This window comes from Stegodyphus dumicola, chromosome X2 (assembly GCF_044657685.1).
Source record: "Stegodyphus dumicola isolate Sdum_Otavi_A_Nest chromosome X2, ASM4465768v1".
NCBI classification, from domain to species: domain Eukaryota; kingdom Metazoa; phylum Arthropoda; class Arachnida; order Araneae; family Eresidae; genus Stegodyphus; species Stegodyphus dumicola.
In genome coordinates this window covers 93,853,512-93,870,947 of record NC_140781.1, presented here as the reverse complement: position 1 = coordinate 93,870,947, position 17,436 = coordinate 93,853,512, and the positions used below count along the sequence as shown (strand labels likewise).

The window sequence follows — 17,436 nt, the reverse complement described above, 5'->3', positions numbered from 1 at the left end:
GAAATAACGATTGTTGTTCTAGGACAGAAAATGCAATAATGAAAGAGAACAGTCGGTGTATTAGAACACGTCGAAATTTTGTATACTATTGTTGAAGCAAAGTTAATCAAACAAATGATGCGAAAGCCATATTATTGATAAAGATGAAGACTGATATGATAAACCGAAGAAATGACATGAAAAGCTTGAAAATGCTAACACATAATGATCTGAAATTATAATAAATTTTCTTCATTGTAGCATCTAGCACTGTAGTATCGTCATTGGACCATCTAGTTTATAACATATGACACTATGCTTGTTTCTACACATTTTCTAGAATACAAAATTTTTGTAGTAATTAATATTGAAATTTTTTGTACTGTAATGTAATTTTAAAGCCTTTCAGAATTGAGTTATGTGATGAAGGTTTTCATACAAAATTTATTCTTTAAGGATTCAAGAAGTTTCGTAATGAAACGCTGGGTGTCTGTGTATCCTTATCTAGGTAATATCGACTACATATCACACTTTATAACAATTATCTTCTATAATGTCACAAAGTATTAATACTCTTTTTGAACTTTTCAGGAATCGTAAACTTAGAATTTGAACTGCCATACGACTTTCCCGAAGGATGGTGGACAATCCGAGTCGTAGCTCTTGGGCAAACTGAAGAAAGTAAGGTTCTTCTTGAAAGATGGTTCAGTCACAGATTTGACGTAAATGTTGGTACTCCTACTTTTATTCTTAATTCGGAGGAGTATCTCGAAGGTCAGATTTTGGCCAATTACACCAGCGTAGCAACGGTAACTGGAAATATTACCCTTAAAACATTCTTGAGACCCTTAGGCAAATATCAAGATATGGGACTAAACTGGAATGATCGCTATCTGGAGGAATATGTCGACCTGGTAAGCAAATGTACTACAAAAATAAGTACCTTTTTCGAAGTTTTATAATACAGTAGAAGTGCCCTTATCTTCAGATCATATACATAGTATTACCTATCATGGCTAAGTGAAACATGCGTTTTATATCGAACGCTATAAATAATGCGATATTCATGTAACGTAATAAAATAAGATCATGTTTAACTTACATGTTAAAAATAAGAAGACACTGGCAATATTAAGTAAAGTAATAAAGTTGCATTATACATTTACAATGAACTTCTTTATTTCGCCGCCCTGACAGTATAATGGTTACTGACACTGACTGCCGTATCGAAGGGCTTAGGTTCGAATTCTGGAGAAGGCATGGCTGTTCTAAATGTGTTTTGCCTGTGCTGCTTGGGGGCACTCAAAATATATGACAATCCGAAAGCCCTCTCGTGGTGTGGTGGGAGACCCTCGAACCCATTCCCTGGGGCGCTGTCTTAGACGAGATATTTTCACTGATAGCACTAAAAAACCAAGACTGTCCGGGTTAATTCCGGACGTGGCCCACTCCCTAATTTCAAGAACTCTGTTCTTGTATACATGTTACTTGTACCTTGCATCCAAGTGAGAGCCGACGAAAGTAGAAGTGAAAATAAAGATAAAATAGTGAGTTAAATTTCTATGACACTTTATATGGTTTCTTGCCTATTTCATGGGTTCAGTGTAATATGCACACATGCAAAATTCGTGTATCATCTCAACTACATGATATTGGTAAATATTTGTTACTTCAAAAGTTCATCTGCTAGTTGAATCGAAAGAAGCTTTAATAGCGTTTTTAAACAACCTTGTTTCTCTCCTTACAAATATGACCATACTGTGATCTTTTCTGTCTTTAATAAACAGTAACCTACTGTGAAACGTGTTTCTACTCCTACTTTTAACAAATATGAGCCTGAAACTACTTAAGTAAGAAAAGTAAATCAACCTGAATTTAAAATTAGGTAAATTCTAACCTTTGGTGCAATTTTATGAAATATGTACTTCAAGACAATCTGCTATAGGATTACTTTCTTCAAGAAGTTAGTTGGTTATTTAATTAAAGTGTTACTTTCAAGTAGGATAGTTTCATTTTTTGGTAGATTTGTGATTTATAAAGCAAGGCAAAGAAACCCCTTTTATGGGATTTTTGAAAATATTTTAAAATAAGTTTATTACACCATAGTTCAAAGATTTTACTTTTCGGAAAATATATTTTTATCTGTTTCGCCTATGTTCATGATTCTGCCTCAGAAATGAAAAGATTTCCACACAGGCAAGGTAACGTAAATTATGGTAAAGTAACTAGAAAGCTATCTAGAAAAAAAGGCGTTTGTGGAAAACTTCTTAAGGGAAATTCTCTCCCTTTTCATTTACACATGCAAAAAAAAAAAAAAAAAAAAAAAAAAAAAAAGGGACTTCTGTCTCATTATCAGTTAGCCTCATATGAATCAGCTAAAAGAAGTCCAATTTCGTATAAATTTGGTTCCTTCAGCTTTGGGTTGTAGAATTTCTTCAATCGACAGAATTCCTAGAAACGAAAAGCCTGAATCAGATTCTTTTGAAAAGCATAGAGCATATCTTTGAAAGGAATGTCAATGTAAGATTAATTTTTCTCAAATTAAAAAAATTTTTAATAAATATTGTCAATTATTTACATGCATGGCGTGAAACATTATTTTCAAACTATGTGAGCTAGAAGCACTTTGTGTATTATTTTTAGGAATGTCATATAGTATTTCAAGCAAATTGTCACTTATATTAATGCATGTAACACCTGTTTTATAAATGTGTATGTAGTATTATCGTAATGTGTGTTTCATGTATGCATATATGTTGTAAATTTTGTGAAATTAAAAATAATATTTTCCGATAGTTCCATGGAACATACGATTTTAGCATTCCAATGTCAGAGTTGAGAAACCTTGCAGTGCCTGTTCCTTTGGAGTACTGTGAAATTGAAGTCCAAGCAATTGTCGGAGAACGCTTCTATGATATTCTTGTTTCTGCATATGCACGAGTTCGAGTGGTAAATTCTAGTATATCTCTGCACTTCTTAGGAGTTAATCCTCAAGTTTTTAAGCCAGGGATGCCATTCAAAACTCATGTAAGTTCCTATTGCAGTATGTGATTCATGTTTTACGCAAATATATTTTTTCTTTAATTTAATATTATTCTCATAGAGCACACGAGGTTTAATAACTAAAGACTTTTTTTACAGCTAAAATGCATTTGATGTATTCTGGTAATGTTTGCGCTAAACTTTTACATTAAGCTGATGAATATGGTAAATTCATTCTTGGAACTTCCTTTAAACTTTCTTTTCAATTTGAGAAGGAAAAGTCTAAATTTAACCTAGAAATTATTGAAAATTTTGTATTTATTCCTTCATGTTTCTGTTTTCTAACGGAATCAATCCATTTGTCAGATGAAAGTACAGTTTTGGAATATTTGTCACTTAAATTTGAGTTGATTTCACTCAGATATAAATTAATTAAATTTTGACTTCTAATGAAGATAACATTTCTATAAAACCATCATTCAAAACAGTAAAAATGTAGCAGAACATCATAGCAGTATGAATAAATTTTGAAATGCATTTCATTAACTAACGCAGTGTATTTAAAAAAAAAGACTAAATTCGATTCATAGTTGAAATTTTAGAAATGAAGGAAGTAAGGTCTTGAGATTCTCTTTCAATTACTTACGAGTACGTTTTCCCTGCAAGGCCAATGTTTTATAGTTCGGAACAGTTTTCTAATCCGTCTTTAACGGGATAAAGAAAACGTGCTATCTGGACACTTCTTTTCACAGGACCCGTATAAAAAATTAAATTTATTTTTACTAAAAGATGCTACGTAATAAATATGAAAGGCCTACGGTATTTGATTCATGCCCTAAAACAGAAATATCAATTTAGTACGATTCAAAGACCCATTTAGTCGTGTTTACATAATCTTTGTCCATTGCCATCTCAATCAGGAGCTTAATTACCACTCCTTTAGCGTGTTAAGATTTTACCCATGAAGTTATAAATAACACTAACCTTAAAAAAAGGAGGTACTTTTGCTTAAAGATGGTGTGTGTATGATGATCTTTATTTTGATTTTTAAGTACCGCATTTGAGTTGCTTTACTATTTGGATACTTAAAGAAATAAATGGTTATCTTTTGAAAGATCAGACTGTTAATTAAGAATAAAATGAATGTGAGAAGTTTCTGAACAAAATTGCTTTTGAGGAATTTATGTTAAAAATAAAATATGAACCATGTTCAAGGAAATTATTATTTTGGTACCATTATACTATTTTTAATTCAGTTACTGCTTACACAGTTTAATATTGTGCAAATTTTGAAAATTTTTATATTTTTCTATGACATAACAGATAAACCAAACTAGTAAAACTTTTATTAAAGGAGTAGTACTGGAAATTAATACATAGTAACCCAGTTCATCACTTTTCTCATTATGTTCAGGACAGGCCCATTTATATTAGACAATAAAAATATATCCTTCATATCTCTCCATTTTTACTTTGACAGCCAAGCACAAGAAAATAACTAAAACTACGGCATTAAATAATAATATATAGTATTAACTGCATCTAAAAATTCCATTACATTAATTTAATTCGATATTTGTCCCCCCTCTTATATGAATAAATAACAATGAATTTGTTATCTTGTTAGCTGCCGAAAAAAACGGTGCTGTAACCACTACCGAAAACCCGTTTATCATCTTTTACACTATCGCATTTTGTACTGTTATTACCATTCGAATATTTTTGCTGCTGATTAAAAAGATTCTATAAATTACATAAATTGCCTTTTTAGGTGAAATATGTCTTTAGTAAATATTTTTTATATTTAGGCATTATGATTACTTATTATAAATGCACTGATAATATTAGGCATCAATTTACTTAGATTTAATATTATGTTATTTACGCAAAAGTTTTATTTAAATATTTTCAAATTTCCCTTAATTTTTTTTTGCAAATTTTTATTTTATACGTACATATATATATTTTATTTCATAAATAGCCTGCACATTTGTTAAAACCTGCACGGAGAAGGTTTGACTGTGCATAGAAACTCTATGCCGCATGCCGTTAAGGTGCTAGAAGTTTTGAGCTCGTTTTGAGATTGTATGTTTGGGGATACCATTGTTTGCCCTTTCTATGTGCCAGAATACTGCTGATAGTTTATTAAACTCCATGTTTATTCCATTTTCATAATAAATAAATTTTGCACTTAAACTATATTTTGAAAAATTTTTGCATGATTTTAATATTGCTATCCTTTGATTCTGGTTATATAGCTTCTTATTTTATTACATTGTACTTATTTTATGCTTAATAAACATAATGCAATTTAGTGATTTATGTTTTTTCACTTTTTAGTTTATTTCGGGCATATTTAAATAATTGGAATTTTCTTTCGCGACTGGTTTTATATTTCTAACATGTTGATTTCAAGTTTCAAAATGAAAATATTTGATTATTTGTTCTCTTTTTTTTTTTTTTTTTTTTTTTTTTTTGAGATTGCTGTGTCATATCATGACCTTGTGCCTCTACCTCCAGAAAAACTTACAAGTTCAAAAGTCGTCATATATCCTTTAGTTATAACAGGAGCAGGACGACGGGAAATGCCTGAAAAAGAACTTCACTTTAATGGAGAAGGTGTTATTGAAATACTTCTTGATACCCCCCAAAATGCAGAAAAGCTTATTATTCAGGTGAAATAAGTAATTTAAATTTTTTATTTCGTTTTCTTTGCTTCTGAAAAAATATATTTGTAATCACATCTTTTCAAATGAATTACAAAATGATTATTAAATTTAACAAAACTAATGACATACGAAGGTTTATTCAGCATTCCTTATTTTTCAGATATATTTTATTTTTTAATTTAGGAGTAAATAAAACGTAAATATGAAAGAAAAAAGGCTTCAAATAAATGAAAAACTAAAGTTTAAATGAAGTAAGGTTCTTTAGCTGAAAATTTGTTAAAATTTTGAATTCAGTATTGCTTACTATTGCACTACATCTAAAACAATATTTCTCAACCTTTATTTTTGGGTCTTGCTTTACCTCAATGCCTCAAAATATTTTGATGTGCCCTCTAATACAGTATGAGTTATCTAATACAGTATGGTTCTATATTAGTGATGAGGTGACTAATACATTGTTTTAAAGCTGTTTCCTAAAATACTTAAATATTCTCTTCCTCTGAAATAATGCGTTCCACATCAGGAAAATGCTTAAAGCTTTATGCATTTCTGTCATTTTATATTCTGTCAGTTATTCATGTTTCCACACGGAGGAAGGAATTGCGTTCATGGAATATTTGAAGCATAGCCTGATGCTTTGTATTTTGGAAATCTTGAAGGCTTTAAAAGTATTGTTAATGATTTTTAAATAAATGCATTCTGAATAAGAAATTCTCAGTGGCAAAATTTGGAAACATTTTGTAAACAAAATTTCCAGGGGCAGGGAATCATAAAAACAGATCCAACTCTAATCACTAGTTATCTGTGAGGAAAAGTTATAGCAGTTTTTCATTGTAACAGGCATTAAATTAAAGAAACCTTGCGCTAATCTGTTCAGAGTCCAGTAAGGAAAACTATTGTAACATAATAAATGTTTTTAGCGTATTTGATTTTTTGTTAATAAAATAGGCTGAAAAAATGAGAACTGTCATAAGTTTCTTCATGTGTCAAGCATATACAAGTCAATTCCCTTTAAATTACTTTATATAAGCAGTCTTTCTAAAACACATATAATCTCAAATAGCACAGCAAAGTCGTAACGACGTTGCAAATTGGTCACGAATCGTGTTGCAAAAACGTTGCAATATGTCGTCTTTAAAGACGCCCAGATGTCCGCGAAACTCTACTGTTTTGCAACCGTTGCAAAGGCGCCTTTATTACGTCTTTGCAGATGAGGTTTTTGCTGCATAAACGTCGTTATTGAGTCTTTCGCAGGTGATATTTTGGTTGTGAAAGCAACGTATCACGACGTCTTAACGACGATTAAATGTTCGCAAAATTCCAGCTTTTTGCAACAGTTGTGAAAATGTCGTTATTATGCCCTTGTGTTACATATTGATTTATCGAGAAAATAAGCTTAATAATTAATATATTAATCAGCTGTCATATTAAGTACTGGTACCAGTCCAAGAATTTCTTTGTATTTTGAAAAAAAAAAATGAACATACCATAACAGCTTGAATTGTTGTTGCTTCTGTATTAATTGCATTTTCAGCAAAACCAAAAAGTGCCTTACCGTTATGTTATTTTTGGTTTTATATGAATTAATTCTGAGACCCAACCTTTCAATATGAACATAATAATCGATTAATATGAATGATATGCGATATAGCACTTAGGACGTTATAACCGAAGCACAAAACTAATAAGGGTTTCCAAATATTGCACCGCTGGAACCACAGAGATTGAAGAACACCGCCGAAACACATAAAACACCAAAACACAACACTATTTCATGAACATTATATTCACGATTAGCATTGTAGCATTTCTCGTAGAGAAGATATTCACAAACAAAATAAACACAAATTCAGAGGCTTCCAAACAGGAGCATACAGCAATGAAATTTCACTCACTGAAGGCAGTTGAAGTAAGTAGATACGGAACAATGAGAAGATTCACGATGCGTTGTTTGATTGACAGTGCATTACAGTTACTTTTAATATAAGCAGTATTATTTATATCAGTCATTGCTTGATTCAATTTCAAACATGAAGTCAGGTTTTTCAAACGCCTTACAGATACTTGAAAAAACTGCTTGAATCTCAATTAATTGCGCAGTTACATGTTCGAATTTGGCAGCTAGCCAAAGCGCGCAAATCTTGAGATGTTCATTTATATAAGCATCCAGTAAATAATGTGCCGTTCTGCTTCTCCTGACTGTCGATGAGTTTTCCGTCATATATATTGGACAGCCGTTAAATATGCCTCGTCTTTTAACATTGGACGTTTTCTCGGAATTCTTAAAATCGCCCCATTTTTATCCGTGAATGCATCTTCACGCACAATCATATCTTCGGAAAAATTGTACTTTACGCACTGTATGCGGTAAAATGTTTCATATAATGTCACCATATTAATTCAAATAAATTCGTCCTCACTTCAAAAATAATAAAGTCATATTTCAGTAGTGAAATAATTGCTAACATGTGATTTGCACTGATTTCGGAAATATGATTTTTTTAAAATATATAAAATGCAAAACTTAATAACTTACTTTATAGATTAGTTTCATTTTTAAATATTTTGTTATAATATTTATAAAAAATATTTTAAGTATTAATTATTTTAACAAAATTTTAAACAATTATTTAGCACGTATTTTTAGTACTAATTAAATTTAATAAATCAAAAGTATTATATTAAATTTATATTTCAATAGATGAATCTACCTTAGATTAATATATTTAGATGAAACAAAGTAATGAAACATTGCAAAGTAAATCTTATGCGGACTTCAGATTCCTGAAAGGGCAGATTTAGTCTCTTTTTCATACTAAAAGTAACGCTGATGAACTATATGAAAGAAATGCTAAAACGACCACGTCTAAAAGCTCTCATATCATGACGTTTCAGCGACGTCGATAAATTGCCAAGATGCAACAGCAAATATTTTGCGTCTTCGCAACGTTGTGAAGACGTCGTAAAAGTTACCACGACCACGTTGCAACCTCTCGGACCAGTTTGCAACGTCGTGTGCTACTTAGGATGCTATTATGTTTTAATATATCAGAATGCCTGTTGCTTTCCATCTGTAAAATAAATAGATGTGTGTATTACTTAAAGAACTGTTCAATTACGATATTGATAGAAAAAATTTTATGAGCTTTGATTTCAGGGTGCTTTTAATACTATCTAATGTTAAGGTCTTCATAATAATGTATGTGCTTTGTACCGAATACATTTTTGTTTTGTCTGAAGGTGGCAGCCAATTATAAACCTTCTTTTATTCTTTCAAGAAGAAATCAAGCAGATATGTATATCTATTATCTGTTTCCCTTTCATATATCATTGAAAGACGTACATTGTAAATAATAAAGTGCGAGAATATCTCAGATAAATAACATTTGCTCAGTCATCTTGGTTTCCAAAATTGTCAAGGCCAAACATTTTTGGAAGATTTAAGCAAATGACAATAAAGTTGAATGTTTAAATATCTAATTTTCAACCACAAATTCCTTCAAGAGGGGCTAGCTGCTTACAGATAATAAAAATGCTGCTCAATAAAAATTAATTTTGAAGAAACATTCATTCTAGTTTACATGGTTTAATGAGCATCAACCTGCTCATGAGTTATGTTCTGAACTTTTTTCACTGACTCTACTTATGTTTTTTTTTAATATTTAGAACAATATAAGGGTTTATGTACTTAATCATAGTCTATTTTTTCATAATAAAAGATGAAAAAAGAAAATGTTGGGGAAAGGGTCCGAATGAATGGTATAGCTAGAACCCCTGACTTAGGTTATAAAAGTTTTTAAAATGAGATTTTGTTTTCAGAAATATTCAATAGTTAAATTCTTACATGAACTGCATATCTATTTTCAGAGTAAATATTTTTATTTACTACTTATTAATGGAAACTTCCTTCTTAGGCTTATTATGAAGATGATAATGATAGAGAGACCAACGCAAAAACTGAACTGACTGTTTTAGCTCAATATGGCCATAAAGATCGTCTCTTACAAATTTCAACAAGTACTAAGAAAGCCCAGGTATGTGAATGTAACTTTTCTTCTTCATTGAAACATATCTATATAAAGTTTTAAAAAACTGCATTTTTTTTACAGTTGCAAATTGCATGGAATAAATTATAAGAATTTGAGGTGCAATAAAATGTTAAAAATTGGGCTTTGATTGAATTAATCATATGATGTGCTGAAAATCAGATGAAACCAGTTCTTTTAGATTCTTTATAATCATGTAAATATGTTTGAGTAAACATTCAAAATCAAAACTCGGTGGCCCATCATTCATATCACTTTAAAAAGTATTTGTGTTTTTAAAAAGTTTGCTTGTTCAAAAGAGTTAGGATTATGTGCAAAACCTTTTAATTACCAGCTTTTATAAGGTGTTAATTTTTTGTTAAATTTTTTTAGCAATTTGGCAAGTCTCCACTGTAAAATATATTTTAAGCATATCGAAAGTTTTTGCCTCTTCCAATGATCAGACACTTGCTCTTTAAACATTCATCGTGAATAGCCGAACCCGACAAACATTTAGCCATCTCATCACTGAGAATGTTGTCGAAGAAGTGTATTGGAAGTAATATATGACTGCTCAAAATTACCTGTACCGCCGTTAGGGGTTTAACAGGGCTTGGTAGAGCAATAAAAAGGCATTAAATACTAAAACGGGACCATCCAGGCCCACAAACAGCAGAACAGCCAAAATACTGTTTTAGAACGACTTAAAAAAAAAGATTAACTGCTACAGATTTAAACTTGTTCTCTCAAGACTGGTGAGATCTACAAGCCACTCCAAATAACACTTAATTACAAACTTTGTTATATAAAATAAAACACGTGTTACCCAAATGTACAATACACATATTACTTATGTACAAAAGAATAAATTAACAATATAAATATGAACATTTTAGTTTTAAATAAAACAGACAGAATATCCTCAACTCATTCAATATGGTATTCCATTTCGTTTACAGACACATATTTTACGAAATTTGACAATCTTAATTCAGAAATCATATTTTTACATAAATCAAAGTATTAAATTTAACAATATTAGGGATAAATCTTTGTAAAATATTTTTCATAGCGGAGCAACTAAATAACAGGTGCTCTAAATTAGCATTTCTTGTACCACAAGGGAAAGTACAATTTTTAATCGAGAACCTTTCATAGTAAGATGGAAAATGTGCATGATGAGTCAAGGCCTTGATTAAGATACTTGTCGGTAATATACCGATTTTCTCTTACTATTGAAATTAAATTGTAAGCGAACCTTCCATTGGAATCAGAATCATTCCGCCTTGTCTGCCAAGAAGGTATACTTCGTTTTTTCATCAAGGATTTCAAGTAATAAAAAGAGGTTTTAAATCAAAATGTATAACTTGACTTTGCACCAGTCTTTCGGTTAGCTCATTACGGATAGTGTCGATATGGCTTTTCGTCCAAAAGAGTTTAACATCTTTAAAGGAGGCGATAAAGAAGAGTTATGTCCTTTATATCTGCTTCTAGTAGGTAGTTGCTAGGATGAAAGTCCGTAATTGAAATAATAGCGCTCTGAAAATCACTATAGATCTCTACAGGATCTTGTGGGAAATTTGGAATGAGCCAATACAGAGCCTCCCCGTAAAGCCACTAGCTCTGCCTGATAGACAGATGTTTTATCAGATAATCTATACTTTTTTTTCTATACTTAATTTGTCATGTGAAAAGGCGCAAAAAGCTGCCCCTACATGGCAATTTAATTTAGAACCGTATGTTAAAACATGCCTTATATTTCCCATTGCAAACGAAGGGGGACATTTTTTCCGTTCCTTATTTTTCGGGTGACATTTTTTCCTACAACCCGTATATAAACATATTAGACTGAATTATAAACCGAGTATAATTAATTAGGTAATCCTAGAAAAAGAATAAACTAAACCTAGTAAGCAAAAAAATATATACATTACATTCAGAATTCTAAATGTTTATATAAACGTTTCTCTCAAGGCCTGCCGGGAAAAAGATGTCAAACGTTCTTTGGTCAGACGATTGGAAAAGAACGCTAAAATGATTAGTTTTGTTTTCAACAACCACATTACCATTTCAATTATATACCACAAACAGTGATTAAATTTTGGAATAATTAGTTTTAAATAATAATAAGGGCAGTTGAAGGCGTAATTTATCGGATGCACAATGACAAAATACTACTATTAGATCTGCATTTGGAATAAATATTCTGCACTCTTTCAACTCATTACGAACACTGATATTAATTAATCGCAAAGCTTAAACGTTTAAATACTTACTCACTACATATAACACTGCAAAGTGCATGAGAATAATCTGCATAAAATGAACAAAAAATATTTCAAACGTAATTGTAAACATTTTCTTACTTACCTGCGCTATACAACCAACATGCATTCAGCCATGTTTTTTTCTGCAACTAGCTTTCAAACACTTTTCTTCTGATTGGTTGATTTCCAGTCAGTCACATGATTCTTCCGCGCGGCTACTGAAACATTATCTGTAATGTTACAGGCAAATTAGCTGTACCAGCCACAGTTTGCTTTCAACCTGTTACCATTACAGGAAATTCTTGTGTAACTTTTTGATTTCTGTAACTTTACAAAACTTTTGCCTGTAAAGAGCGAACTTTTTTTTTACAGTGTAGAATTGGCCACCAAACGTTCTTGAAAGCGCTAATGACACCTAAAGATAAAATTGCAGTATATTTACCTTCCCTTCCCTGCTATTTCGAAGGGTTTCAGAAATTAAATTCTTTATAGCCTGGGTAGTACTTTTATCCAACATAAAACTTTATTGATTCTTGTTTAAAAGTTGATTTTGATTATTTGTTAATAAATAATATTGTAATGTTTGTGTCATAAGCTTATCCAGCACCTTGCCCCAAGAAGACAACAAACAAATGGGGTGGAAAGCGGAAGGATAATTTTTATCATTTCTTTCTTTATTAAATAAAACTAAAACAGCTTTTTTCCGACATTTGGGAAAATTCCCCTTTGAAGACATTTATTCGAAATAGATAAAAAAAACTTATTACATTCAAAATTTCTTGAATGATCTCCATAGAAAGGCCGTCTTTGCCAGGAGCTTTGCCCTCATTCAACTTTTTAACAGTAAACTCTACTTCGTCCAAAGTAAAGTCATAATCATTTATCGTATCGCCCTGGAGGTATCCTACAGTCTAGTCTAATCTGATGATGAATTGATAAATCATCCTGAGTATTGTCACATGGAAAATGATATTGTAGGAGATAATTCGCAGTTTCTTCTACATTTTTAATAAAGGATCCATCTTCGTATTTTAAAGAGGTGATCTGTAAGGCTGGTCTATATTTATTAGCAAAGATATGATAAGGAATACCAAATGGTTGATTAATAGTGAATATACCGCATAGTTGTTTCCATGCGAGTTACTTGCTCATGTTTTAATCTGTCGTTTATAATCACCCAATTTCTTTTTATATTGAATCTTTAATACATTTTTCTCTATTTGATTATGAATACATTTCTCTTATTTTCTTCTGTAAAGTCGAGCTTGACTCCATAATACAGCCCAATTCAAATTCCAAATGTAAAATCGTTCATAAATCTTCTCTCTAGAAGAGTTATGTAAGTGATCAATCTCAGTATAGCAATGATCACTACATGAGATATCAATGGAAACAGACCAATTCAGAACAAATGAAGATTTCACAATGGCCAGAGCTATACAACTTTTGCCTCTGGCACTGGAATATTAGTCAGGTCAAGAACGCTATTGATGCGATGCAAAAAATCATTAAAGTCGTCACTTGCAGGACAATTCACCGAAATAAGAAAACTGTGGTTTTCTTATTATCATTTTAATTACCGCAATATTCGAGGAGGGATACGAAAGCATTCCCGGAGTTTTGTGAGGATAGTTTTTATTACCACTGATTATCATCTGGATTCTCCGAACTTTATTAACCACAACATAAGGTTCTTGTAGCAGGGCTATGTTATACTCTCTTTTAATAGCTTTAACGTATAACGTTTTTGTTGCAGCTTTAACGTGATGTAAATTTATCTCATGACTTGTGTACAGTAATTAGCATATGTGAATATAAATGAATTATCAGTTGCAATAAATAAAAAGAATAAATGATGAACTGTAGAAATTATCAAACACATGCTTCTGCAATGAATAATTATTGATAAAAAATTGGAAAGGTAATCATAGAAATGATAAAATTTCTGATGTAATGACAAGATGCTATGAAGTAGTACTTCATCTAATTCAAGTTAAAGGAGAGAAGATTTTTTGACATTTAAAAAATATTTTAGAGCACCCTTGTTGAATATTTGAAGCAGAAAATTATTCTAGATTTCATATAAATTTTTATGACTTATAATATTTGCATTTCATAATGAATTTTACTTTTTAACTTTAACTCTGTCCAAATTAATAACTTTTAGTTGGGAAATAAAAGAAATATACACTTTATTCTGAATTAATTATATTAAACTGCCTTTTTCTCAACAGTTCTAATCAATTGCGTTGAAATATAGTTCTAATTTATTTGAATGTGTATTTTAATGTTTGAAAATATTTTATCATTATGTGTTACATTAATTTTGCAGGCTGGAGAATATGCTGTATTTCATGTCAGGACAAATTTCTATTTAAAATCATTTGATTATTTGGTAAGGATATTACATAAATTAGTTTTTGTTTTAATTTTTACATAATGTTAAATGCACATAATCTACAACGAATTTATATTTATTTAATTAAAATATGCATGACACGATGTCATAAAGTGAATTTAATGTACACCATCAATTTTACAATATAAAAAGATGTATAACTAAATTGAAAGGTCAGAAGCTTTTGTTCTGAAGTATCAGAAAATAGGACAGCTAAAACCTTTAACATTCTCTTTTAATTTATATATATATTAGTTGAATTATTGTGAATACAGTCATATCTTGCTTTAAAAATTTCAGAACAGAAAATTCATTTTTGAAAAATGAAAATTAAATTTGAATTTTAAAAAGATTAGATATTGTTCAGGTGTTCCCATCTAATGCAAAATGATTATGCAGTAGTATAAGTGCCATTTCAGAGGTAAACCTCTAATTAATAAATGTGTTTTTATAAACCCGTTTTATAAATTACTATACAGAACAAACTGATAATTATAAAATGGTACATATGCTTATATAATATATGTAATAAATAGAGATCACTCATCCCAGAAAGTCATGCTGTGTTATTACATATACAAATTAATTTTCTAATCTCAAGTATATACAAATTGTTCATTGTATGTAAAAACGATATTGAGTTATATATAAATATGTAGTGTTAAGAGAGATCAGGTGATTACTTACACACACAAATATGAGTAAAATACCATTGACCAATGGCTAAGTTGATTAGACATTGGAACACCTGTGGTTTTCCTGTTTTTGGTTTCCAGAGATTAAATCTGTATGGGGTTAATGTTGTTACCCCATTTCTATACCATCCAAATTTTGGGTAATAGACTGCCTGCAAGGATGTTTCCTTCATTTTCTCCTTGTGTAATATGAACGTCAACCAGTTTATCTTAAAATTTCAACCATGAGGGCATTCCTACTTTTAGGCAGGTATTTATAGTTTACTTTACCATAAATGATTAAACAAAAATCAAATCCATTTGTAAAGAAGGTGTAAATAATTTTCTTGTAGAAACCCCTCTATCAAGGAAGAAAGTCTTTGAGTGCTTTGCTGTTGTTATGTCGAGAATTTCAATTATTAATATGTGTTTTAAGTCATTATTATTCTAATATTTTTATTTGTATTCAGGTGTATTTTGATCTGGAAAAAAAAAAGTATTCTTAAGCTCTTAAGGTTTTATTTAACTCATTATTCTTGAGTGGGAATTGTAACAAAGGCGAGAGACAGTTGCGAGGACACACATCTGGTTTATGGCCGTTTCACTAACAATGTCGCCCTTTTAGCTCATGCGTGTGAAACGGAAGTTGCTTTCCTGTCGCTTTGTAAGTTTGCAGTTTTATTACTTCAAGACAGTGGGGGTGGCTGGTAATTGGATTTTCGTAAAAGCTTATTTTCACTTGTTAGTTGGGGGGTCTATTTTTTTTCTCACGTTATGAGTGCAGATGTTTTTCGGATTTCATTGTCAGATTTTCTGGTGTTTGATTCGTCATGGGTGTGTCATTTTCTCAATTTAGATAACTTAAAATTCCGGGATTGGTAAGATTTAATTTTATGATTTTTTTGAAAGCCTATGAACTCACAGAGGCGGAGAAACCGAGATTTCCTGGGTGCTTGCACCAGGCTAGAGTTTAATTCCGATTCTGATTTTCAAGAAGAGTAAGAGGAGAAAAAGTGGGGGCTTGACCCTTCGGGTCTTGCTTCTCGCGAGCCGCGTGAACAGCCAGCAGAGGGTATGATTTTTCTCTCGGCTTTTAGCTGGCGAGAATTTGCGTTGGTATAAGGCATAGAGCTCAGCAGAAGAATTTCGATTTCTCTTATCCCAAGAATTGTTCGGCAGATTCTCTTGGTGATCCTGACATCCTGATGCGGTATTCCTGTTTTTACCGGCTTTGACTTCCTAATTAGATTTTGTTCCAAAGGTGCTCTACGCTTATGGTGAGTTTCGGGGCTTCCAGAATGAAAGAGACTCGTGTAGGACCCTTCTAAGGTGTGCATTGCTGTTTATTCTGCCTGTTCCAGCTGCGTCGATTTTTTTTCATCATTCCATGCTCTGGAATTTATTTATTGTAAGGACAGCTTCAATGGTGTTGCAACCAAGTCATCTTTAAAATTCGCAAGAACTGTCTGCCTCCATGAACGATGATTTTGTGAATAAAGGACAGCAGGAATAATGTGGTGCTCGAGTAAACTTCGGACGCTGGACGATCTGTTGAACTATCTAAAACTCCGTATTAATCCGTCGATGATGGCATTCTCGATCTCTTCGAATGGTCAACGCAATGAGTAGGACGATCTGTTGAACTATCAGCACTCCATATTAATCAGTCGATGATGGCATAGGAGTTGAATATATGAACTTCACCCTGTGAGTGAATTTTTTTTCTGTCTTTTGTATTTAAATTGTAACCGAGTAATGATACTATATTAATATAAGGTACAACCGCCTAAATTGTGAGTTATGTAATGTAAAAAAAAAGATTAGTACACCTAACATGAGTATAAGATTTAAAATGATATATATGTTAATTTACATCTTAAGGTTAATTTGTAGGGGACTGATCAGTTTACCTAGTTATCATATGTTTGAATATTCTAGAAATTAATAAATATGTTTGATATGTATTTTATGTTTCATTTGTTTAATTTAGTGTAGTTTCTGTGGTCTGTCATGTCCCTCCATTTATTTGAGCCGGGGGGCTTTTAAGAAACATGGAGTTTACTTGAATTTGGAGTTATTGATTTTCCCTTTACATAGGTTACTCACAACGCAAACCTAAAAGTTAAATTGTACTATACCACTATAGGATTGATTGATAGATATGATATACGATTGATTGATTTGATTGATTGCTAGATTTACTATACGAATATTTATAAGAATGTCGAAATGATATATGAATATTATGAAATAGTTTTTGAATTGAATTATCTGATTTTGATTATGATATTTTTGTTCGGCACCATCAGTCAAAGTCCAAAGTTAAATGTTATTAAAACAACAACATAATAAATTTTTTTAATATAACACTGTAATAAAAGAACTTAACCTTTATGAAAATAAGATTGTAGGAACAGCCATATCACAAATAACTTAACACTG

At 31.2% G+C, this 17,436-nt stretch overlaps 1 protein-coding gene across 3 annotated transcripts in view; it reads left to right on the top strand.

The window, feature by feature from the left end:
• The window catches only part of LOC118188517 (CD109 antigen-like), a 219,487-nt gene that overhangs the window by 162,822 nt on the left and 39,229 nt on the right, over nucleotides 1-17,436 (top strand). For 2 of the 3 annotated variants that reach the window (XM_035358967.2, XM_035358957.2), the window contains exons 6-11: nucleotides 436-487; nucleotides 571-893; nucleotides 2,776-3,006; nucleotides 5,442-5,636; nucleotides 9,545-9,664; nucleotides 14,255-14,317. In XM_035358967.2, coding sequence (XP_035214858.1) covers nucleotides 436-487; nucleotides 571-893; nucleotides 2,776-3,006; nucleotides 5,442-5,636; nucleotides 9,545-9,664; nucleotides 14,255-14,317 — 984 coding nt within the window. Of the gene's footprint in view, nucleotides 1-435; nucleotides 488-570; nucleotides 894-2,775; nucleotides 3,007-5,441; nucleotides 5,637-9,544; nucleotides 9,665-14,254; nucleotides 14,318-17,436 lie in introns of those variants that run through there. The other variant, XM_085809276.1, reaches the window with a different exon arrangement.